Source organism: Bufo gargarizans, chromosome 6 (genome assembly GCF_014858855.1).
Source record: "Bufo gargarizans isolate SCDJY-AF-19 chromosome 6, ASM1485885v1, whole genome shotgun sequence".
NCBI lineage: Eukaryota > Metazoa > Chordata > Amphibia > Anura > Bufonidae > Bufo > Bufo gargarizans.
Window position 1 is genome coordinate 363,630,977 of NC_058085.1, and position 26,060 is coordinate 363,657,036.

At 43.9% G+C, this 26,060-nt stretch overlaps 1 protein-coding gene across 5 annotated transcripts in view; it reads left to right on the top strand.

Annotated features, from left to right (window-relative positions):
* The window catches only part of LOC122940080, a 51,157-nt gene extending 34,735 nt beyond the window's left edge, over positions 1 to 16,422 (top strand). For all 5 annotated transcript variants that reach the window (XM_044296420.1, XM_044296423.1, XM_044296424.1 and 2 more), the window contains 10 exons: positions 970 to 1,130; positions 2,671 to 2,823; positions 3,579 to 3,708; positions 7,891 to 7,965; positions 9,996 to 10,085; positions 10,718 to 10,872; positions 13,521 to 13,700; positions 14,098 to 14,168; positions 15,555 to 15,659; positions 15,759 to 16,422. In XM_044296420.1, the coding sequence (XP_044152355.1) occupies positions 970 to 1,130; positions 2,671 to 2,823; positions 3,579 to 3,708; positions 7,891 to 7,965; positions 9,996 to 10,085; positions 10,718 to 10,872; positions 13,521 to 13,700; positions 14,098 to 14,168; positions 15,555 to 15,659; positions 15,759 to 15,922 (1,284 nt within the window). In that variant the 3' untranslated portion in view covers positions 15,923 to 16,422. The remainder of the gene's footprint in view (positions 1 to 969; positions 1,131 to 2,670; positions 2,824 to 3,578; positions 3,709 to 7,890; positions 7,966 to 9,995; positions 10,086 to 10,717; positions 10,873 to 13,520; positions 13,701 to 14,097; positions 14,169 to 15,554; positions 15,660 to 15,758) is intronic.
* The last annotated feature ends 9,638 nt before the right edge of the window (positions 16,423 to 26,060 follow it).

The following is a 26,060-nucleotide window of genomic DNA, read 5'->3' on the forward strand; positions in this document are numbered from 1 at the left end:
ATGGGGGATCTGTGGATGGCACATTGTTATGGGGGATCTGTGGATGACACATTGTTATGGGGGATCTGTGGATGACACACTGTTATGGGGATCTGTGGATGACACACTGTTATGGGGATCTGTGGAGAACACTGTTATGGGGGATCTGTGGATGACACATTGTTATGGGGGATCTGTGGATGACACATTGTTATGGGGACCTGTGGATGACACACTGTTATGGGGGATCTGTGGATGACATACTGTTATGGGGGATCTGTGGATGACACACTGTTATGGGGGACACACTGTTATGGGGGATCTGCGGATGACACACTGTTATGGGGACACACTGTTATGGGGGATCTGCGGATGACACACTGTTATGGGGGATCTGTGGAGGACACACTGTTATGGGGGGGATCTGTGGGTGACACACTGTTATGAAGAACCTGTGGAGGACACGCTGTTATGGGGGATCTGTGGATGACAGTGTTATGGGGGATCTGTACAGTATAGTATAGAATTTGACATGTCTTAAATGCCCTATCAACCCCTCTCCCCCCTTAAAGGTACAGTCACATGGTGTGGCCATGCGTTAGCAAAGATGCGGCCACGATATAGTCCTGTGATCCGCACCAGTATTCGAGTAACGCATTGCAAACTATTTTTCATTGTGCTTTGTTAATGGCTGCTTGATAAACCATAAAAGCTGCACAATGTGAACGCAGCCTAGGCTGAAAATCCATTGTCGTCCTGCTCACACTGCGGGGAATTCTACGCACTGTATCAGTCTAGGAGAACCTCCACAGCTGTGGAGGACTAGGATGGATTCTCAGTCTCTGGATTTAATTTCCATTCACTAACAGCAAATAGAGATCTTGAACACAGTGAAGAACTGACAGAGAGAGTTGTAGCACTATCCATTATACATTACTTACATCGAGCAGGAGACCCCTTTATCAGTTGCTGATGTCTCCCTGTCCTCAGGCTAAGTTTGAGCTCATCATGTCGGAGGCGCTGTACCTGCGCAGTCTGAACATCGCTGTGGATCATTTCCAGAGAAGCGCAGAACTCCAGGAGGTGCTAAGTGCTCAGGATCGACAGTGGCTCTTCTCCCGTCTGTCTGAGGTCCGGGACGCCAGCTCCGAGTGAGTATCCTCTCCTGCCAGCGTCTCCCCCGTTTTTTTCTATATGCTCCCAGAATGCACTTTGCTGCCACCTGTCTTACAGGAAATTAACCCCTTAAGGGGTTTTATTTTACCATATTAAAAATGACTTTGAACGTGAAATATATACTTTTTTATTTTATTTCATTTTTTACACAATAAGAGGGAAAAATTATTTTAATAACCTAAAAGCTGCAGTTTGAACAGTATATAAAATAAAAATTTAAAACATTTTCTGGTCCCTACGGCCCAAAACAACGTGGGTATTAAAGGGGTTCCCCGGTTTCAGATTGAATATTTTCTTTCATCTGCCCAGAATACCCCAGAGACTGCACAGTTCTGCCCCATATAGCTGTTTTTCATCTTTCCTTCCCCTGTTCTCACCATCACTGCATCCTGGCTGGATGTTTACATTCATAACTTCCTGTTGTCATCTGTTTCCTGCTGGGTTTTCTAACCAATCCCAGCATGCTTTGCTCTGTAATGCTTGCTCCACCTAGCTAACATGGAGAGGGGAGGTTGGGGGTGTAACTACTGCAGAGAGAACAGTGTGTAAGGAGGAGCAATTGCTGAGAAATATCACATAGCAGAGGAAGCTGATGGAAACAGGAAGTTCTGCATGTAAACATCAGACCAATAGGCAGTGATGCCAAGAACAGGGGAAGGAAAGTGCAGTCATGAAAAACAAGTATATGGGGCAGAAATGTGCAGTGTCTGGGCAGAGGTAAACATTGTCAAAATGGAGAAACCCTTTGATATCGACCCAATTTTGGGTCTTTGTGACCAGAAAATATGTCTGATTTTTGCACATGCTGGTTATATGGCAGTTTTTAGGTAATTCAATTTGTTTTCTATCTTTTTTATTGTGTTTAAAAAGAAATATTTTTTTCATGTTTAAAGTCATTTTTCAATACAGTAAAATCCCTAAAATAAAAATATTATTTTTTCTCTATTGTGCGACGGCTATTTCGACATATGACATGCCATGTTTTAGGGTCACCGCCTCAGGGGTAGGACTTTGTATATGATTGGTTGCCATTTTTTTTGTTTGTTTTTTATCTTTATAAGTTAATTTTATTATTTTTAAACCTTGTAGAGACTTAATTATTGAATAGGTGTTTTTTTTTTATTATTTTTTTATGACTTTTTCCATTGTACTTGGAGAAGCCGCTGTCCAGAGTCATGGTCATGTGACCTGTCCGTGGCGATCACATGATTGCTGGGACTAATGGAGGTAACGGTCACAGGATGTGGAGAACAGTCAAGCCTAGAGCAGTGTTGCCAGTTTCCATGCTTTCTCGAGACCTCCGCTGTTTATTCTGAGCTTCGTGGCCCATTAATAGAATGCTAGAACAACAGTGGAGACTGACACACGAGCACAGCAGAAGGAAAGAGAAAAAGGGGTTTATAGCAATGTACATTTTGGACATTCTGTGGACATATGGGTGACGGGCGCTGTAATAGCTCCCATCAGTGGTTGAGGGGTAAGTGCCCTTTAATTATACATGCATTTTTCTCTCAGTTTCCTCTTTGACCTGGAAGAAGAATTTGAGAGCAACATGTACAACTTCCAGGTGTGCGATGTGGTGATCAGCCATGAGCCCAACTTCCGCAGGGTCTACCTACCGTACGTCACCAATCAGAGCTACCAGGATCGGACCTTCCAAAGGCTGATGTAAGTCGCCCTGGCCTATCCACCTACAGGACATCCCTCACCGATACATTATAGAGGGACGGAGCCCTGAGCACAACCATAATGTCCCCCATCAGGGGGAGTGTTAAAATACTCACCACCCATATCACTTACTCGTCGGCACTTCAGCTGCTGTGAAACTACAACTCCCAGCATGCACACTTTCTTGGCTGTTCTTGTAACTCTCACAGAAGTGAAAGGAGGATTCTGGGAGTTGTAGTTTCAGAACAGCCGGAGTGCCGGAGGTTGGTGCTGCCCTCTGTTGGTTGGGGCCCAGAGCTGCATCCAGCAGATTTCCGTCTATTTCCATAGACTTGTGTAAATAAGGCTTATACTTTCCAACATACTTTGTAGTTTACATTCCTTGCCGTTTCCATCATCTCTGCTTTCTGTAAATGAATGGAAATATTCTTGTTTTACACCCAGAGGCTGATATGCTTCACACAGCGGAGGGTTTGTCACAAAATGTATCGGGATTGTTTAGACTGGATACAATTGTAGCAAACTCTTAGGATGTAAACAAGAATGTTCCCATTCACTGGTGGCAAGCAGAGATCTTGAAATTAGGTTCAGCAACTTTCTTTCCTCAATTTCATTACAACTGAGCCCTGGGGGATGTATGGCGCTTGTATTGTGTAGAATAGATCTGGGTCCCGCCACCCCGGTCCTGCCCTTCCCGGGATACCTGCGGCCATTGTCACTTGGACCGCAATGACTGATTCGTGTCTCCACGGCAGGAACGGTAACCCGCGTTTTCAGCAAGTTTTGGCCAAGTTGGAGAGTGACCCCGTGTGCCAACGACTGAGCCTGAAATCGTTCCTCATCCTTCCCTTCCAGAGAATCACCCGGTTGCGGCTGCTCCTACAGGTACAGGGACTCTGCTCATCCGTTATATCAGATGGGGATTGTAGTTCTTAAAGTCGGACATGACATGTGTCAGTCCCGATTTCCCCCCCCCCCCCCCCCAGGAACACCTACCTAACCTACCAGCAACGTCCACTTGCGGGGGGGGGGGGCATTGGCATAGTAATTTCCTAAATATTTTCCTCCCTTTGGCTTCTTTTGCACATGAATTTGGTGTCTTTTCATGTCGCATCTACTTACTTTGTGACAGTTAGTTTTTGCTGCTTAAAATGCCATGAATCTAAAGACATGCACCTCAAGTAAAAAAAAAAAAAAACACAAAAAACATGTGTGAAACCAGCCTTACGCCACATGAAAGATACAGATTGCGTCCGGGTGCGTTCGGTGAAACTCGCACCATTTCGCAAGCAAGTTTAGTCAGTTTTGTCTGCGATTGCGTTCAGTGTTTGTATTTTCTGCATTCAACGCAATCCGTTTGGATCCGATTTTCACGCTCATGAAAAAAAAAACTGAAGATTTACAAACAACATCTCCTAGCAACCAGCAGTAAAAAAAAACGCATCGCATCCGGATGTAAAGTGTTTTTCACTGAAGCCCCATTCACTTCTATGGGGCCAGGGCTGCGTGAAAAACGCACAATATAGAACCTGCTGCGGTTCTCACGTGAAAAACAACGCTCATGTACACAGACCCACTGAAATTAACGGGTCAGGATTCAGTGCGGGGTTGTCACGATGGCAAAATTTTGATTCGATTTTGATGCCATAAAAAAGTATTGCCATGCTCCATACCATGCGGAAAAAAAATAAGACGCCAAGAAAGCCGTGTGCATTACGCATTTTATAGAATGGCATTCACCGCAAAGGAGATATTTTTTAAGTTTGGACTTTTCGGACGTGGCGATATGTTTATATATGCGATTACACAGCTGGGGGCTCCGATCGGAGCTGCCACCAATGAGGAGGGGAGGAGGGCACCCTGTGGCCACTGCCACCAATGACTTTAATACTGGGGGGGGGGACGCATTACGCCACCAATGAAGATAACTAACCCATTAATACAAATACAGGCGGCGGGCACCAGCTGCAGAATCGCATAGCTGGCACCCGGCCTCTATGACAAGGCTCTGCGATCCACGGCAGTTAACCCCTCAGGTGCCTGAGGGGCTAACTGCCGTGGATCGCAGAGGCCTGTCATAGAGGCCGGTTATGCGATTCTGTAGCTGGCACCCGCCGCCTGTATTTGTATTAATGGGTTAGTTATCTTCATTGGTGGCGCAGTGGCCACAGTCCCTCCCCTCTGTCTTGTCAATGGTGGCAGCGGCACACTGGGGAGGCAGGGAGGGAAAGACTACTTCTCCACTCTGCTGCTGAGCAGGCTCGGACTGGCCCACAGGGGTACAGGGGAATCCCCCGGTGGCCCCTGAGCAAGGTGGGCCCCTAGTCTCCCACCGCCTGCATAAGTGGCACATAACACATTAGATTTAGTACATTACATACATATATTCAGTGTACAGCATCTCAACCAGCTTATCTTCATATAAAAAAAATGTTAGATTATTTATTATTTTTGAATGTATCCGTACGGTGGGCCCCCAAAATACATTTTACTGGTGGTCCCTAGGTACCCCAGTCCGACACTGCTGCTGAGGAGAACCTGGTGCGCGCTGAGAGCAGTGCATGCCAGCAGTAGTGCAGCCTAGTATCTGTAAAAGGCAAATCCCGGTACCGAATCGATCTGGGTACAAAAGTATCGACAATTTCATACCCGGTGCAACCCTTTGGGTGCTGTGCGTTCACTTCACGGTGGAAGGGGCCTTAGGGTTCACAAGTGACTGATTAGATGTGGATTTGCTGCCGTGGATTTTCATGCGAATCTGCCACGTTGTAAAGTACCACAAAGTGCTTGAGTTTTAGCAATTCTCAGTCACAAAAGCAGAAACTGACATGTGGTTCGGATTTTAACTCTGCAGATTTCTCGCTTTCCAATGCAATGAATGAAACTGCCTCTAATCTCACCGATTTTCTGCAACATAATCTGCAGTGTGTGAACGACGCACCTTTTGGTGTATTTTTCCTGCTGGAGATCAGAAGCAGTAATGCTGCAGATTTCCTGTTACAGAATATGCGCAGTGAATCGGTTACTTCTGAACAAAGTCTTAGGGTACCTGCACATTTATGTAAAAATCTGCACCAAAAGCACCCCCCCTCCCCCCGAGTTTTTCAGGGGGTTTTTTTGTGCAGATTATCTGCAGCGAACCAGTCACTTGTGAACCGAGCCTTAACATGTCTGCACATAGTGTAGATCTACGTACATAAAATCTGCATCAAATTGCCCCAAAAAATTTGAATAAGTTTGTGTTATTTATCTTGATTTTAGCGCATTTTTGTGTTTTTTTTTCTTCAGTTTTTTGGTGCACATTTTCTTCTGCAGAAAATCTGCAGCTACTTTGTGAGCCCAGCCTTAGGCCTCTTTCACACGACAGTATGTCCATTTCAGTGTTTTGCGGTCCGTTTTTCACGGATCCGTTGTTCCGTTTTTTTGCTTCCGTTGTGGTTCCGTTTCCGTTCCGTTGTTCCGTTCCGTTTTTCCGTATGGCATATACAGTATACAGTAATTACATAGAAAAAATAGGGCTGGGCATAACATTTTCAATAGATGGTTCCGCAAAAAACGGAACGGATACGGAAGACATACAGATGCATTTCCGTATGTGTTCCGTTTTTTTTGCGGACCCATTGACTTGAATGGAGCCACGGACCGTGATTTGCGGGCAATAATAGGACATGTTCTATCTTTCAACGGAACGGAAAAACGGAAATACGGAAACTGAATGCATATGGAACACATTCAGTTTTTTTTTGCGGAACCATTGAAATGAATGGTTCCGTATACGGAACGCAAAAAAACGGACCACAAAACGGGAAAAAAAAACGGTAGTGTGAAAGAGGCCTTAATGTGGCTGCGCACAGTGTAGATTTATGTGTGTGAAAATCGGCACCAAAACTGCCCCAAAAAATGCAAATAAATCTGCGCTATTTATTGCGTTTTTTTAATGTGTTTTTCGGCATGAATTTGATACAGATTTTCCACATGTCTCATTCTTTCATTTGAAATGGGTGAAATCGGCACAAGAAAAACGCAACAACAATTGACATGCTGCAGATTTCAAAATCCGCAACTTGGAAAAAAGCAAAGTGTGCATGAGACACACGAAAATCTGAGTTAAAAAAACAACGGACGTAATGGGCATCTTGTGCGGGCACCCGTAAGGGGTTGCATTTATATAGATGGCCTGTCCTCAGCATTTGGCAGGGGTCCGTCACCCCACACCTCTGCTGATCAGCTGTTACTGGAACTACACAGCGCCACCCATTTATAGTGGACGAAGCTGGTAACTGCAGTGCTTGTATTGAAGTGGATGGTTACCAGCTCCGTCCACTACATGATGGACAGACCTGTGTCGTTCCAGCACTGACTCATCCGCAGGGGGTGCGGGGTCTGAGGCTTACACCAAACTGATATTGATGGTCTGTCCTGTGCCATCTAGTGGCTGTTCAGTGCCACTACATTGAGGGATTTAGATTTTCCTCATGTTCATCACTGTGCCCTTCTGCCTTATGAATGCACTTCCTCGCTAGGTCAAGATCTCTGCTTGCTGTAAATCTCTTGAAGTTGTATGATAAGCAGAACAGATCTCTTATCTCTGCAGACAGCACCCAAATACACGGAGTATCAAACCCTGAGCTGTGTGCGCAGGAATAAGAGAGAGCTTCAGTCCCTGGGTGCAAACAACGAATGTGTCCATTCACTGACAGCAAACAAAGATCTTGAAAGTAACAGTCATACTAAACATAATACTAAGGGGGTCATTTATTATACAGAAATACTCCTATATTGGGAGTATATCTGGCGCAGATTGCTGCATAAAGGTTACTGGGACGTTTCCCTGCTAAAAAAGCGGGCGTGGCGTGGGAAGGGGACGGGACGGAATTTAGATTGGCGCTGTATGTAAAGGCCGGCGCCTCTTCATAACTTTGCCGGATCCACCGCCAGCTATAGGGGTTATTAAGATTGGCATCTAAAACGCCGGTCTTAATAAATGACCCCCTAAATAATTTAGAAAATTTTGGAACTTTTTGTATTGCACTGATTAACCCCTGATATCTCTCCTCATCTCCGCAGAATATTCTGAAGCGTTCTGCTCCGGGGTCTACAAAGGAGCTGGAAGCCACAGAGGCCCACAATGCGCTGGAGAAGGTGAGACGCTTGGATTCTCCGGCGATCCCATATACGTGCCTGGAGCGGTGATCCTTTATGTGCAGCGCATTCTCCGAGGAGACTTCCGGCATCTCTGTTCTGATGATCGCTGGGGGTCTCAGCTGACAGCAGTCGGTTATGCTATATCTGATGCAGCCTCCTCGCAGCTCACCATACAGAGCGCCATACGTTGTATAGTGGCTGTGCTTGGTATTGCAGCTCAGTCCTATTCACTTGACATGTGACTGATAAACGTGACGTCACACGGTCTAGTGCCGTTCAAACAGCGGATCGGTGGGGATGTTGGGTGTCGGACCCCTACCAATCAGATATTGATGATCTATCTGGGAGGACAGGTCATTCATATTATACTCTTAGAAAACCACTTTAAAGGAGTTCTCCGGGAATTATTTAAAATGTCAGCCCAGCATCCTGCTCTAGAATGTGAGGAGGGCTGGTTGCCTCCACTTCCAGAGCTGCCTGGTGGGTGAGGGGGCACAGCCTCACTGCCCTACAATAGATAATGATGCGATCCTGACTACCATATGTCACCATGTCTGAGCAGCCTGACAGGAACGCTTACCAGTATGTAGTATGTGCGGGAGCGTAGTGTGTAGTGAGCTCCCCCTCCAAAGGTATTAGTAGTTTAGGGCCCCGTGTCTCGTTAAACTCAAAGTGACAGGTGCCCCACCCCTTTTCACACCATGAACACTCCCAGAAACGCCCTAACCCCGCCCCGGATCCGCCCATTTCTCTCCCCTCGCCTCTCTCAAACCACGCCTAAATGCCGCCCACTTTGATATGCTTTTCATATCATTTTATACGGCTTAATATAAATTTTATATCAAAAGATAAGCTTTTCATATCCCTTTATAAGTCCTTATCAAATGATAAGCTTTTATTAACACTTTTTATCGCATTTATAACATTTTGATATGATTTTGTGCATTTTGATATAATTTTGATATGCCTTTTTATATCATTTTGTGCTTTGATTATCATTTTGATCTGAATTTTATATACGCCCATGCTTTTTTCATATCACTTTATAAGTCCTTATCAAATGATAAGCTTTTTATAATCAATGCCTTACAGACAATGACCTGTCTGGACAAGCCTTTTTGGTTTAACCCCCACCACACTGGACAACTGAGTCAACACACTGAATTTGAATTAAAAACCTGAAATGCCACATTCCTGCTATACTACTTGTTAGTTCATTTTAATTCAATGAAAATGAAATGAAAAGCATATCAAAGTGGGCGACATTTAGGCGTGGTTTGGGATGGGCGAGGGGGAGGGGAAGATCACCAGTCTTGTCGTCTAGGAGAGACCCCTGAAAGATGCTGGAGACGGCAGCTCCTAGTTCAGGGGTAGGCAACCTCCGGCACTCCAGCTGTTGTGAAACTACAACTCCCAGCAAGCATATTTGCTCTGCTTTTCTAAGAACTCATATAGAAATGAATGGAGCATGCTGGGAATTGTAGTTTCACAACAGCTGGAGTGCCGGAGGTTGCTGATCCCTGACCTAGTTGACAAGATGCCACTCGACCGGTTACAAGCTCTTCTGTTGGATCTGACTCCTAGATACCAATATATGGGGGATTTAAAGACTTGAGCTTCATGCCCATAACCGTAGCTTTGGACCGTGTCCAATCTGCATTTTGTTGCGGATCCACGTGGCCCCATTAAAGGGGTTGTCCAAGTTATATTTATTGATGACCTATCCTCAGGATAGGTCATCAATATCAGATCGGCTGGGGTCTGACACCCGGCACCCCCACTGATCAGCTGTTTGAAGAGAAGGCGCGCGCCGTGCCAGCGCTGCCTCCTCCTCACTGTTTACCTTCTTGCCGTTGCATCTGCAGCAGTGAGCAGGAGTAATTACACCCAAGCCGTTCCATTCATTTCAATGGTACGGATCGCTTCTATGCAGCAAAATAAAATAGTTGGTGACTTTTTGATGATGTTAGAGGAGTCCAGGCAGTCCCTGTATCTCTGTCTCAGAGAGTACCTTGTTTGTTTGGCAGCTGATCCGAGACTGTAATGAGAGCGTGCAGAGGATGAAGGACACAGAGGAGCTGATTCTGCTCAACCAGAAGATTCAGTTTGAGTGTAAGGTGAGTGTCTGTCCCAGGTCCTCAGTGGCCGTCCTTCCTTCAAGGCTGTGTCCTGCAGCCACTAGGTTGTTGTTTTTTCTGTCTATTTGCAGAATAGTGAGTGCAGCTCTGGAGTATAATGCAGGATGTTACTCGGGATTGGTACAGGATAAGTAATGTATGTACACAGTGACTGCACCAGCAGAATAGTGAGTGCAGCTCTGGAGTATAATACAGATATATAACTCAGGATCAGTACAGGATAAGTAATGTATGTACACAGTGACTGCACCAGCAGAATAGTGAGTGCAGCTCTGGAGTATAATACAGGATGTAACTCAGGATCAGTACAGGATAAGTAATGTATGTACACCGTGACTGCACCAGCAGAATAGAGAGTGCAGCTCTGGAGTATAATACAGGATGTAACTCAGGATCAGTACAGGATAAGTAATGTATGTACACAGTGACTGCACCAGCAGAATAGTGAGTGCAGCTCTGGAGCATAATACAGGATGTAAAACAAGTAATTTACTGATTATGGATTAAATGAACGTCACTGTGTGTGTGTGTGTATATATACATATATTTGGCCAGTCGGATTGCTCCTTGATTAACCATGAACGCTTAGTGTCGGTTCTTTGTCGTTGCAGATCTTTCCCCTCATCTCCCAGTCTCGGCGTCTTGTTAAACATGGGGAAGTGACGTCTCTGGAGTTCAATTCTATGAGCTTCAAATGGAAAGTCACCACTCGGCCTGTCTACCTGCATCTCTTCAACGACTGTCTACTGCTGTCTCGCATCAGAGAGTTAGTCTTCTACGTCTTAGCAACTCGTTTAAGGGGTTATCCCACAAACCGTATTACTGAGCAATGAGCAGGACATTGCAATGTACATGCAATAAGAGTATTTGGGGTCATTTATAAAGACCGGTGTTAATACTCCTGCGCTGGCGCTTGATGCTCCTAAATTATAAAGAGGCGTCTGCCTCAACAAAACTTAGGCTCATCTACGTCTGGCGCCTAAACTGACGCAAAACTGACGTGAGCGGAAGGGGAAGAAGTCACAGATTTTGCAGCAAATCCCTTTTGCGATTGAATCTGCGACTGATATACGCCAAAAAGTGGAGTATACCTAATCATAAATGACCCTCGTTTGGGGGAGGGGGGTATTATGTGCATTACATTTCCCTCTCTGGTAGCGCCCCCTGCTGGCATCCTTCTGGTCCGCTGCCTCCTGCGTTCAGAGGTGGAGCGGACATGCTCAGTAGTCTCCTCTCTATTGTCTCTTAGAGAAGCAGGTGAAGCAGGACGGACGCCTTTTCATGGGGATGTAAGGTCCATTGCAGACGAGCGTGAGCGGATTAGGTCCGGATGCTTTCAGTGAAAAATGCGCGATTTCACAAGCAAGTTCATTCAGTTTTTTATGCGATTGCTTTCAGTTTTTATCATGCGGGTGCAATTCGATTTAATGTGTTTTGCACGCACGTGATAAAAAACGGAAGGTTTACATACAACATCTCTTAGCAACCATCAGTGAAAAACGCATCGCAGCATCTGCACCTGCTTGCGGATGCAATGTGATTTTCATGCTGCCCCATTCACTTCTATGGGGGCCGGATTTAGTGCCGGCACAATGCGTTTGCTTTGACGAGCGAGTATTCCGCGCGGGTGCAATGTGCGACGTGAACACATTACGCCCGCACTGAATCCGGACCCATTCGTTTCAATGGGTCTGTGCGCATGAGCGTTGATGATGTTTTTCACGCATCACTTGTGCGTTTTGTGAAAATCGCTGCATGTTCTATATTTTGCGTTTTTCACGCAACGCAGGCCCCATAGAAGTGAATGGGGCTGCATGGAAGTGCGGATGCGATGCGTTTTTCACGGATGGTTGCTAAGAGATGTTGTTTGTATATCGTCATTTTTTTATGACGCGCGTGCAAAAGGTATTAAATCGCATTGTACCCGCACGGAATAAACTGAACGGGATCGCAGACAAAACTGAATGAACTTGCTTGCGAAACGCTCGTCTGCAAGGAGTCTAAGGCCCCTTTCACACGGGCGAGTTTTCCGCGCGGGTGCGATGCGTGAGGTGAACGCATTGCACCCGCACTGAATCCGGACCCATTCATTTCTATGGGGCTGTGCACACGAGCGGTGATTTTCACGCATCACTTGTGCGTTGCGTGAAAATCGCAGCATGCTCTATTTTGTGCGTTTTTCACGCAACGCAGGCCCCATAGAAGTGAATGGGGCTGCGTGAAAATCGCAAGCAAGTGCGGATGCGGTGCGATTTTCACGTACGGTTGCTAGGAGACGATCGGGATGGAGACCCGATCATTATTATTTTCCCTTATAACATGGTTATAAGGGGAAATAATAGCATTCTGAATACAGAATGCATAGTACAATAGCGCTGGAGGGGTTAAAAAAAAGAAAAAATAAAAAATAATTTAACTCACCTTAATCCACTTGATCGCGCAGCCGGCATCTCGTCTGTCTTCTTATTTGCTGTGTGCAGGAAAAGGACCTGTGGTGACGTCACTCCGGTCATCACATGGTCCGTCACATGATCTTTTACCATGGTGATGGATCATGTGATGAGCGCAGTGACGTCACCACAGGTCCTTTTCCTGCACACAGCAAATAAGAAGACAGAAGGAGATGCCGGCTGCGCGATCAAGTGGATTAAGGAGAGTTAAATTATTTTTTATTTTTTATTTTTTTTAACCCCTCCAGCGCTATTGTACTATGCATTCTGTATTCAGAATGCTATTATTTTCCCTTATAACATGGTTATAAGTGAAAATAATAGCAATCTACAGAACACCGATCCCAAGCCCGAACTTCTGTGAAGAAGTTCGGGTTTGGGTACCAAACATGCCGATTTTCCTCACGCGAGTGCAAAACGCATTACAATGTTTTGCACTCGCGCGGAAAAATCGCACGTGTTCCCGCAACGCCCGTGTGAAAGAGGCCTAAGAGTTATAAATCTGTAGGATAACGCCATCTATCATAGTGGCATGTCGGCGGGGTTCTGGGTGCGGAGCCCCCCCACCAAACACTGACATGAAGGGGCATTGTAGCGTTCAGTTGGAGGTCTCAGCACCTTGGACTCTATGGACCTGTGACACATTACTATGACCTGTCAGAAGCTTTCGGAAAGTTTATGTACACGAATTAAACAGGACCTATAGTTATCAGAGCATCCTGGTACATGAATAGAATAACAGACGTACAGTGAAGACTGACATATTCAAAGACAAATAGGTAAAGGTTGAAAGTGGACATGGAATTGATCTTTAAAATGTTACCTAACTAGTTGTCACCAGACATATGGAGATGATTCCAGATGAGATTCTGACCTGGGTTCTGGATTATAAGAATTTCTGAATGCCACGTTATATATGTGTTTATTGAGCGCAGCTGTTGATGTATTTCTCATCGTATCTTAGAGGAGGGCGTTTCGTCGTATTCGATCACGCATCTGAGTTCCGCGTGGAACGATGTGAAATTAAACTCCACACCAACCAGAAGAACATATTCCGCGTCTTCCTCCGGGATTCTGCTGCAATGGGGCGGGAGTCCTCTCAGGACGGAAGAGAGACGGAGTACATCTTCAGGACCGAGACGCAGTGAGTGTTTAATGCTGAAGCTGCTCATAGACCCAATACTGTGCCATTTTAACACCTCTGCTTTTTGTCAGTGAATGGGAATGATTTTATTTACATTTAGAGGCTGAAAATCTGTGTGAACTTCATAGATCTCTTCTCACTCCTGAGGGTTTGTTACAATTGTATCTAGCCTAGTCAATGCTGTATGAGCTAAGCAGATCGGCAGCACAAATCTACTGCATCCCCTGTCCTGATCAATGAGCATCAATAAGGGTAACAGGAGTCCAGAATGAGACATTTTGTCTATATAATGACATGTCGTGCAGCCTGGGCATATATTTTGCTAATATCATTACCTTTTTGTTGTTTCTTGTGAAATGTTTTGCATAAAAATATCGATATTGTTTAACCTTTCCAGGAGTCAGAAGCTGAGATGGATTTGTGCATTGTCTCCCCCCAAAGAAGAGACTGACTTCTGGGGGGTTCATGGTGAGATATTAATATTGACAAAGTAACTCCTATAATACTGCCTCCTATGTACAAGAATAATACTACTATAATACTGCTCCTATGTACAAGAATATAGCTACTATAATACTGCTCCTATGTACAAGAATATAACTACTATAATCTGCTCCTATCTACAAGAATATAACTACTATAATACTGCTCCTATGTACAAGAATATAACTACTATAATACTGCTCCTATGTACAAGAATATAACTACTATAATACTGCTCCTATGTACAAGAATATAACTACTATAATACTGCCTCCTATGTACAGGAATATAACTACTATAATACTGCCTCCTATGTACAGGAATATAACTACTATAATACTGCTCCTATGTACAAGAATATAACTACTATAATACTGCTCCTATGTACAAGAATATAACTACTATAATACTGCTCCTATGTACAATAATATAACTACTATAATACTGCCTCCTATGTACAAGAATATAACTACTATAATACTGCTCCTATGTACAAGAGTATAACTACTATAATACTGCTCCTATGTACAAGAATATAACTACTATAATACTGCTCCTATGTACAAGAATATAACTACTATAATACTGCCTCCTATGTACAAGAATATAACTACTATAATACTGCTCCTATGTACAAGAATATAACTACTATAATACTGCCTCCTATGTACAAGAATATAACTACTATAATACTGCCTCCTATGTACAAGAATATAACTACTATAATACTGCCTCCTATGTACAAGAATATAACTACTATAATACTGCCTCCTATGTACAAGAATATAACTACTATAATACTGCCTCCTATGTACAAGAATATAACTACTATAATACTGCTCCTATGTACAAGAATATAACTACTATAATACTGCTCCTATGTACAAGAATATAACTACTATAATACTGCTCCTATGTACAAGAATATAACTACTATAATACTGCTCCTATGTACAAGACTATAACTACTATAATACTGCTCCTATGTACAAGAATATAACTACTATAATACTGCTCCTATGTACAAGAATATAACTACTATAATACTGCTCCTATGTACAAGAATATAACTACTATAATACTGCCTCCTATGTACAGGAATATAACTACTATAATACTGCCTCCTATGTACAGGAATATAACTACTATAATACTGCCTCCTATGTACTGGAATATAACTACTATAATACTGCTCCTATGTACAGGAATATAACTACTATAATACTGCTCCTATGTACAAGAATATAACTACTATAATACTGCTCCTATGTACAAGAATATAACTACTATAATACTGCTCCTATGAAGAGCATTGCACGTTTATACATGAATCATCATCACCTCTTTCTTCTCACCATTGTTTGGTCTCAGGTCTCTCCCAGATGCAATGTTTAAAGTCCTATAAAGCACGAGAAAACGATGAACTGTCCCTGGAGAAGGCTGATATTCTCATGATAACGCAGAACAGTGATGATGGTGAGTAGAGATGTTTGGTGGGCGTGGGGAGAAGACGATGTGTCTAGGTTGCTCCTCGGGGGCGTTTCCTATGTTGATCTACTTCTTTGTACCTTGTAGGATGGCTACATGGTATCCGCCTCTCGGATCAGCAGTCTGGTTGGTTCCCACAGCCTAATGTTCAACCCATAAGCCGGAACGCTTGTCTGCGTAACCTGCAAGAAGAACAAAGATTGAAGACCGCCCGAGCCAAGCTGCAACCAGCTGGGGCCAAGGGGCAGTAACTGAGCAAGATGTCCTCCTGCTGCCTAACTCTGGTTCCCTCAAGCTTTCCTGCTCTTTGGCACTCTGTTGACACCCCATTGAGTTCTTAGACTGGGGCTACATGGAGACTCAAAACGCAGTTGCATCTATAATAATGTGTGTCACATGATATAGGGGGCGCAATACAAGACTATGTGTTTAAGTGGCAGCAACACAAATCTCAAGCTGGTTGCAGCCAGTGGTCAATGCAGTGTCCGACCATCTGCACCCAGATCAATCTGCCATCTAGCCCAAGTGGGAAGCAATTAAAGGGCCAGTTCCTGATTCAGTGTAAATGTAATACAAATAATCTGAACGCTGGCGATTTCTCCTTCACACAAAAAGAGCTATTTATATTTTTAATTATCAAACTTTCTGGGCGCCTTACGTATTTAAAAAAAAAATAATGATTGCAAAGTCTGAGCACTTTCCCGGGTTGTCGACCTCTGTAAATAATTTTACATTAAATTTTATAAAGCTGTGTGGACATATTTCTTCTGAGTAAAGTGATCTCAATCTCGAGTTGAAGAGGGTCATAAAAAAGTAATAAATTAGTTTACACACCTTTGCCGTGCCGCTGTGTGTCATGTACGGGAATGGCCACCAGATGGCAGCAGTCACAAAATTATTTTTTCTTCTTATAAAGTTTTTGGAATATTTATAAATTAACTAATGGATGATTGTATGAAGCTTCCAGATGTCAGACCGTTATATAAATGTTTGGGGCCTGAAAGCCTGGAGTTTGCAGATTATTATGGTGCAGCAGTGCAAGGATTTGGGGTAAGGGTCATTCTGGACTCTGTCAGTCATCCCATTGAAGAACTAAAAAGTTATCTTCTCCCCAACATAAATGGCTGATAACAGGAAGCTACTGTCCTATGGCCGCTGCTCTCCAGCCTGGAATAGGTGTCAATCTGGGAGAACACTTCACAGGGTGAGCATCTGGAAGAAGCAAAAACACGTGTAACACACCCTCTATTAATATCAGAAGATACCCCCCCCCCCCTAAATGTACTCGGGCCTCCAATAGCAGACAACATCCAAGACCCCCTAAATCAACCTCCGAACAGTCACATTAAAATTGAAAAAACCTTCCCAAAAATATAATTTTTTTTTAAAGCATATTTTTTTTTTTTTTTTTTTAGTCTTTATTTATAGAAGACATTTTAAATGTAAAAGAACATCTCAAATCCCAAAGGGATACATAGACACAGGCAACAAATCCAAATTCCAGTCCTCCTACAAAGATCACTGGACGGGAAAAAGAGCATTGTAAAACAACGACTCTGTGCTTATAAACCATTGAGCAGTCCCGTTATAGTTAAGGCATATTGACAAGTACAAGACCAGACAACCGTCCACGCACACATTCATACAACCTGGAGTTCCGAATTCCCGCACTCAAACTCAGATAGTACCCTGTGCACATAGCCACAGTCCCCAAATCTGGTCAAACAAAAGTGAGTTTGTACAACTGCAGGTCAGGATTTTTTAGAACATGAGTAGGCGGAGTAGCTTCTTTCCATATTTGGTAGGTACTATTTCCGAAACCAATCCCAACAGGCAAACTATAGGGGAGAGTATCCCCGGGAGCCACAACTTTGAGGAGACAAAATCACAAATCTCACTCCAGTACCGCCACACAAGACCATACCATCTGATATAAGGATCCTCTCGGCTCTCCACACCTGGTGCAAGAAGGGTCTGGGAGTCTACTCATATTATACAGACTGACTGGGGTGAGATAAACCCTGAGGACCCACTTAAGCTGGATGAGCTGATCACCGGTGCTTATCACCGTGTTCTTCCATACAGAGCTCAGTTCCTCCAGGTGAGACGCCTCCAGGTCCGGGATATCAACCCTCCAACACTCGAAGGAGCGACAGAGCGGTGACTCCTGCATTTTCATAATTTCAACATAACATGGGTTTATACGGTTGCTTCAACCGAGCCACCGATTCAATGGGGCCACATTTCAAAGACAAGGAGAAGGATTTAAATTGGGTCTCACAGGCGTGCCTCAGCTGGAGATACAAAGCAGATTTATAATGTGTGTCTTGTTGGTGCACAACTTGGGGACACAATTGCATTTTTAACCCTCTAATTCGTTTTAGCCTTAAGGACCAATAACATTTTGCCCCTTCATGTTCCAGAAGCCATTTCTAATCATTTTTTTTGTGGGATTAGCTGTATGTTTTTTAGGAACCATTTTGGGGTATATATTGTGTAGTAAATACCTTTTCATTACTCTAATTTTAGGGGGAAAGATAAAAAAAAAGAGCAGTTTAAACATTATTTTGTGGATATTTTTTTTTACGCCGTTCACGGTGTGGTTTAAATATCGTAATTATTATGTGGATCAGTGCAATGATGATAATGTCACATTTCTATATATCTTTTACTAGTTTTTCTTTCCTCCTGCAGGCTGTCAGCTCTGCAACTGCCACCGCACTCCTCCAGACTGAAGGGAAGGGGGAGCTGTGTTAGCTGCTCACATCTCTAGATAGGTAGCAGCTAGAGATATGGGGTTTGTATTGTTTGAAAGCTGACATTTCAAGCTTTCAAACAAAATCACGACATAAGATATCACTGTTAGAAAATGGGATGCAGTGAATGCAGCTGAAAGTAAAAGCAGGTTTTACTGCTTTTATTCCCTACTTGATTTCTAATAGTGATATCTTCTGCTTATGTTGTGCTACTGCTGGAATGGAATGCCAGCTTTTAAACAAGACCAGGCTTGTGTCTCTAGCTGCTACCAATCAGGAGATATGAGCAGATAAAGCAGACCTCCCCCCCCCCCCTCCCTTTCCTAAGACCAGAACCCAATAAATAAATTCATAGACCCATATCAGATCCCCACACCAGACCCCCAAAATAATTTCATACCCCTATATTAATATCAGACCTATCGATGAGTGAATCGGTGCCGCTTTTCTGGCACAAGCGAGCTTGATAAATTCTCCATCTTCCTTTGGGTCTTGATGCTGGGGGGCAGTGAACTAGAGCTGAGAGAGGGGAGGATGATTTTACTGCCCGTTATCTACTGGATCAATCCAATAATATCTCTTACCCCAATTACCCTTTTCTTTGTATCCGTCAGTGAACAGAGGAAAGGTACTGCTGTGATATTGCCTTCACTATGTGGTAGCTCCACTGCTTTCTCTATTAACCAGATAAATGTGCAAGAAGCAGGGTGACATGGGGTACAGCAGCCATGAAACGCATACCCCCAAAATGCATGCTTCCCTATGCTATCTATTTACCTTCTAACTTCTGAAATTTGAGCTTCAGGCGTCTCCTGCCTTCTGTTTCTGCAAAATCATAAACAATAAAGGGCCGCTCCCTTGTGAAATACCTTAGGTTTCCCAGATAAGGACTCAAGGTGAGAATACCTTACCGAATAATGTTGTGGGAATCCATGCGCAGCACTAGGAAATGGCGCGGTCTCTCCTGCAGAGAGGGTCGGTCAGGCTGCTGCGCTTGTTCGCCGGAATACACATAGGAACACGTTTGCTCAACAAGGAGCATACATAAAACACTATAAATAAAAGGCTAGCCATGCGTTTCAGTGGCGGCCGCCACCTTCATCCGGCTGTGAGGTCAGAAGAAAATACATACATTTAACTCGGGCTAACCACAAGAGACGGCAATCGGGCCAATCAAAATATAAAGACATCCAGAATACACGTAGTGGACTCAAATGGACTGAACCAGAAGAAAATACATACATTAAACTAGGGCTAACCACAAGAGACGGTAATCAGGCTAAGAAATAAAGACATCCAGAATACATGAAGTGGGTGGGGGGGAATGAAAACATAAATTTTTTTTTAGAGAAAAAGCGTGATCCAAAATAATCAAAATATAATCAGAACATACAGCCAGGTCCATAAATATTGGGACATGGACACAATTCTAACATTTTTGGCTCTATACACCACCACAATGCATTTGAAATGAAACGAACAGGATGTGCTTTACCTGCAGACTGTCAGCTTTAATTTGAGGAGATTTACATCCAGATCAGGTGAACGGTGCAGGAATTACAGCAGTTTGCATCTGTGCCTCCCACTTGTTAAGGAACCAAAAGTAATGGGACAATTGGCTTCTCGGCTGTTCCATGGCCGGTGTGTGTTATTCCCTCATTATCCCAATTACAATCAGCAGATAAAAGGTCCAGAGGTCATTTCCAGTCTGCTATCTGCATTTGGAATCTGTTGCTGTCAACTCTCAAGATGAGATCCAAAGAGCTGTCCCTATCAGTGAAGCAAGCCATCAGAGAGACAACAAACCCTTCAGAGAGATAGCAAAAACATTAGGCGCGGCCAAAACAACTGTTTGGAACATTCTTAAAAAGAAGGAACGCACCGGTGAGCTCAGCAACACCAAAAGACCCAGAAGACCACGGAAAACAACTGTGGTGGATGACTGAAGAATTCTTTCACTGGTCAAAAAAACACCCTTCACAACAGTTGGCCAGATCAAGAACACTCTCCAGGAGGTAGGTGTATGTGTGTCAAAGTCCACAATCAGGAGAAGACTTCAACAGAGTGAATACAGAGGGTTCACCACAAGATGTAAACCATTGGTGAGCCTCAAAAACAGGAAGGCCAGATTAGAGTTTGCCAAACAACATCTAGAAAAGCCTTCACAGTTCCGGAACAACATCCTATGGACAGAGGAGACCAAGATCAACTTGTACCAGAGTGATGGGAAGAGAAGAGTATGGAGAAGGAAAGGAACTGCTCGTGATCCTAAGCATACCACCTTATCAGTGAAGCATGGTGGTGGTAGTGTCATGGCGTGGGCATGTATGGCTGCCAATGGAACTGCTTCTCTTGTATTTATTGATGATGTGATTGCTGACAAAAGCAGCAGGATGAATTCTGAAGTATTTCGGGCAATATTATCTGCTCATATTCAGCCAAATGCTTCAGAACTCATTGGACGGCGCTTCACAATGCAGATGGACAATGACCCAAAGCATACTGCAAAAGCAACCAAAGAGTTTCTTAAGGGAAAGAAGTGGAATGTTCTGCAATGGCCGAGTCAATCACCGGACCTGAATCCGATTGAGCATTTCACTTGCTGAAGACAAAACTGAAGGGGAAATGCCCCAAGAACAAGCAGGAACTGAAGACAGTTGCAGTAGAGGCCGGGCAGAGCGTCACCAGGGATGAGACCAGCGTCTGGTGATGTCTATGCGTTCCAGACTTCAGGCTGTAATTGACTGCAAAGGATTTGCAACCAAGTATTAAAAAGTGAAAGTTTGATGTATGATTATTATTCTGTCCCATTACTTTTGGTCCCTTAACAAGTGGGAGGCACATATGCAAACTGCTGTAATTCCTGCACCGTTCACCTGATCTGGATGTAAATCCCCTCAAATTACAGCTGACAGTCTGCAGGTAGAGCTGACAGTCTGCGGGTAAAGCTGACAGTCTGCGGGTAAAGCTGACAGTCTGCAGGTAAAGCACATCTTGTTTGTTTCATTGCCAATCCATTGTGGTGGTGTATAGAGCCAAAAATGCTAGAATTGTGTTGATGTCCCAATATTTATGGACCGGACTATAATATAATATAATTTATGTGGATATCCAAACGTTGCTTCATCTGAATGCAGATATATAATTTGTGTGGATCCAAATATCCCTGTGCAGGAGATGCATCTGCGCATAAATACATTCTCTTCCATAATAGAGCTAGACATAGCGGAACACTATTAATATCAAAGGCCGCCGGACTAAAAGTACTGCATGTCCGACTTTTTAGGCTGGCGGCCACCCGCCGTGCTCTGCCGTGCAGCGCCGGAGCTCTGCCTCCGTCCCCATTATAGTCAATAGGGACGGAGCGGCCGTCCGTCAGCACGGCGAAATAGCGGCAGGACGGATCTGACAGGGTGAACAGCCTGTCGGATCCGTCCTGCCGCTAGTGTGAAAGTAGCCTAACTCAGCTTCTTCTGTTTGCTGCACTTCTTCTCTGTAGTCTGACTCTAGGTTATGCCAGGGAACTTTCCTCCTGGCTCCTGAGGCTTCAAGCTTTGGCCTCCATGGCCAGCAGAGCTTAGGGTGCTCTGGCTGGTGTGGGCACGTCTCTGCGCACCTGTCCCCTAGCTGGGGGTAAACTAGACTGCAGCTAACTGGTCCCCACCCTTCCTGCAGGAAATAGGTCTAGCCCACTTCTCCACAGAGGGGGGTTAGAATGGAATGGAAGGTTCCATTCTATCTAAGTATAGCTCTGCCGTGTTTGCTGCCACCTGATGGTGAACCAGGCACATTACATGAGAGCATAACAGTTGCATAACAAAATAGGAATGCACGTTGCGGAAGACCTGGAATAAATAGATTTATTTTTTTGTTTGTTCATGGTAATGCAAACGGAGCCGTTCTGAACGGATCTAAGCGTTTGCATTATAGGTGCGGATCCGTCTGTGCAGACACCAGACGGATCCGCACCTAAACGCAGGTGTGAAAGTAGCCTTAGGCTGATGGCATACATTTTCCCCCTCAGATGCCGTGGTCAAATGTGACCACAGCATCTGAGCAGTCCGGCAACGGAAGCCATGCGCTCCTGCTATAGAAACAGCATTCCCGAGCTGAGATCGGGGAACCTGTTACAGTACAGTCGTGGCCAAAAGAGAATGACACAAATATTAGTTTTCACAACGTTTGCTGCTAAACTGCTTTTAGATCTTTGTTTCAGTTGTTTCTGCGATGTAGTGAAATATAATTACACGCACTTCATACGTTTCAAAGGCTTTTATCGACAATTACATGACATTTATGCAAAGAGTCAGTATTTGCAGTGTTGGCCCTTCTTTTTCAGGACCTCTGCAATCCGACTGCGCATGCTCTCAATCAACTTCTGGGGCAATTCCTGACTGATAGCAACCCATTCTTTCATAATCACTTCTTGGAGTTTGTCAGAATTAGTGGGTTTTTGTTTGTCCACCCGCCTCTTGAGGATTGACCACAAGTTCTCAATGGGATTAAGATCTGGGGAGTTTCCAGGCCATGGACCCAAAATGTCAACGTTTTGGTCCCCGAGCCACTTAGTTATCACTTTTGCCTTATGGCACGGCGCTCCATCGTGCTGGAAAATGCATTGTTCTTCACCATGTTGGATTGTTGGGAGAAGTTGCTGTTGGAGGGTGTTTTGGTGCCATTCTTTATTCATGGCTGTGTTTTGCGGCAAAATTGTGAGTGAGCCCCCTCCCTTGGATGAGAAGCAACCCCACACATGAATGGTCTCAGGATGCTTTACTGTTGGCATGACACAGGACTGATGGTAGCACTCACCTTTCTTCTCCGGACAAGCCTTTTTCCTGATGCCCCAAACAATCGGAAAGAGGCTTCATCGGAGAAGATGACTTTGCCCCAGTCCTCAGCAGTCCATTCACCATATTTTCTGCAGAAGATAAATCTGTCCCCGATGTTTTTTTTTGGAGAGAAGTGGCTTCTTTGCCGCCCTTCTTGACACCAGGCCATCTTCCAAAAGTCTTCGCCTCACTGTGCGTGCAGATGCGCTCACACCTGCCTGCTGCCATTCCTGAGCAAGCGCTGCACTGGTGGCACTCCGATCCCGCAGCTGAATCCTCTTTAGGAGACGATCCTGGCGCTTGCTGGACTTTCTTGGACGCCCTGAAGCCTCTTTCCTTGAAGTTCTTGATGATCCTATAAATTGTTGATTGAGGTGCAATCTTAGTAGCCACAATATCCCTGCCTGTGAAGCCAGTTTTATGCAACACAATGATGGCTGCACGCGTTTCTTTGCAGGTCACCATGGTTAACAATGGAAGAACAATGATTTCAAGCATCACTCTCCTTTTTAACAGGTCAAGTCTGCCATTTTAACCCAATCAGCCTGACATAATGATCTCCAACCTTGTGCTCGTTAACAAGACGATTACTGAAATGATCTCAGCAGGTCCTTTAATGACAGCAATGAAATGCAGTGGAAAGTTTTTTTGGGGATAAAGTTAATTTTCATGGCAAAGAAGGACTATGCAATTCATCTGATCACTCTTCATAACATTCTGGAGTATATGCAAATTGCTATTATAAAAACTTAAGCAGCAACTTTTCCAATTTCCAATATTTATGTAATTCTCAAAACTTTTGGCCACGACTGTACACTAATAGCCCGAAGCCTCAAATAGATTTCAGAGGCCATTAGATGAATATACCAACACAGGCCACTAGGTGCCAGCACTGTATTGTTATATTGAAAAAGAAGTGTTCAATGAAAATGCCCATACAATTAAAATATAACAATATTAATGCCATACGGCAAAGCAAATGCCGTAACAGGAAAAAAATTAAAAACTTGCAATTTGCAATTTTTTGGCACTTCAACTCCCCAGAAGAAGTGATCAAAAAGTCACACAGACTTCAAAATGGTATCACTGAAAAGTACAGATTGCCCCGCAAAAAATGAGCCATCAAACAGCCCGTACACATAACTGCAAAAAAGTTATAGGGGCCAGAATATGGTGCTAAAAAAAAAATATATTTTTTTTTCTCAAGGTTTTTAAAACAAAATTCAGTATAAAAACGCAAGAACAATGATACAAGTGCGGCATCACTGTAACCATACTGATCCAAGGAATGAAGGTAACGGGTCAATTTTCCCGCATAGTGAATGGTGTAAAAAAAAAACCTGTCAGAATTGCATTTTTTCCCAATTCCAACTTATTTTGATTTTTGTTTACCACGTTCCACTATATTGTATGCAACCGTAAATGGTGCCATTAGAAAGTACAACTTGTCCTGTAAAAAATAAGCCCTCATAAGGCAATGTGAATGGAAAAATAAAAAAGTTAGGACTATGAGAAGGCGGGGAGTGAAAAACGAAAACTCAAAAATGGAAAATCGCAAGGTCCTCTAAGAGTTAGGCCTCATGCACACGACCGTATGTATTTTGCGGTCTGCAAAAAATACGGATGACATCCGTGTGCATTCTGTATTTTGCGGAATGGAACAGCTGGCCCTTCATAGAACAGTCCTATCCTTGTCTGTAATGCGGACAATAATAGGACATGTTCTATCTTTTTGCAGAACAGAAATACGGAAACGGAATGCACAGGGAGTACCTTCCATTTTTTTGGCGGACCTTTTGAAATGACTGGTTCCGTATACGGTCTGGGACAAAAGTGGAACGGACACAGAATGAAAATACGTTCATGTGCATGAGGCCTTAAAGCAGAAGCCCCTTCCGATATTTCCTGTGATGGACGATCAGTGACTGCAGGTATTTTACTAATAAACGCAAATGAAGTCTAAAGCAGCTTTCCTATAGTTTCCATTCCTCACCATTTTCAAGATCCTTGCTTGCTGTCTGTGAATGAGAACATTGTAGGGTGCGTGCAGCGTCTCAGAGCTCTCCCTCTATAGATCTGTCACCAGAGCGACTTCACGGATGATCCACCGTCACGTTTTCTATGTGAAGTTTCCAGATCCATAATGGGTTGGGCAAAAAAGCTATAAAAACAAAAAATAAATAAATTGGGGGCTGGAGCTATAAAATCAGGGGAAGGCCTCGCAGCGCAAAACGGTAAGTGTTTTCTGGTCTGTAAACTGTGCGTCCTCTAAACATGGACACCGGCCGTGTGCACGCCGCATGATGGTGCGGACCCATTGACTTCAATGAGTCCGTGGTCCGCATGTTGCGGCGAAGTATCGGACATGTCCTATCTTCTGCGGCACGGCTGCATGGATGTGGAAGCATTTGTGCCGCAAAAGACAGGACACATGGCCGTGTGGCTGCACCCAACACATAAAAACAAAAAAACACAAAAAGCGCACGCAGGATGGAAAAAACACTAACTTTTTCTATAGCTTTTTTAACAAAAAAAAAATAAAATAAACACTTTATGGAGCACCAGATCTGAACATTTACCATCAAAAAGCAGAAATTGTCATTTTCTGTGCCGTGATCTTCCACCAATAACCATTGCACGCCCTGATGAGTAACGTACAGCGCGTGTGTTACATCACTGGCCGCTCTACCAGTTTGTACTCGCCGCCCCCATAGACATTGCTGACACTGGGGGTCATTTATCAAACAGGTGTAAAGGAAAACTGGCGTAGTTGCCCATAGCAACCAATCCGATTCCACATT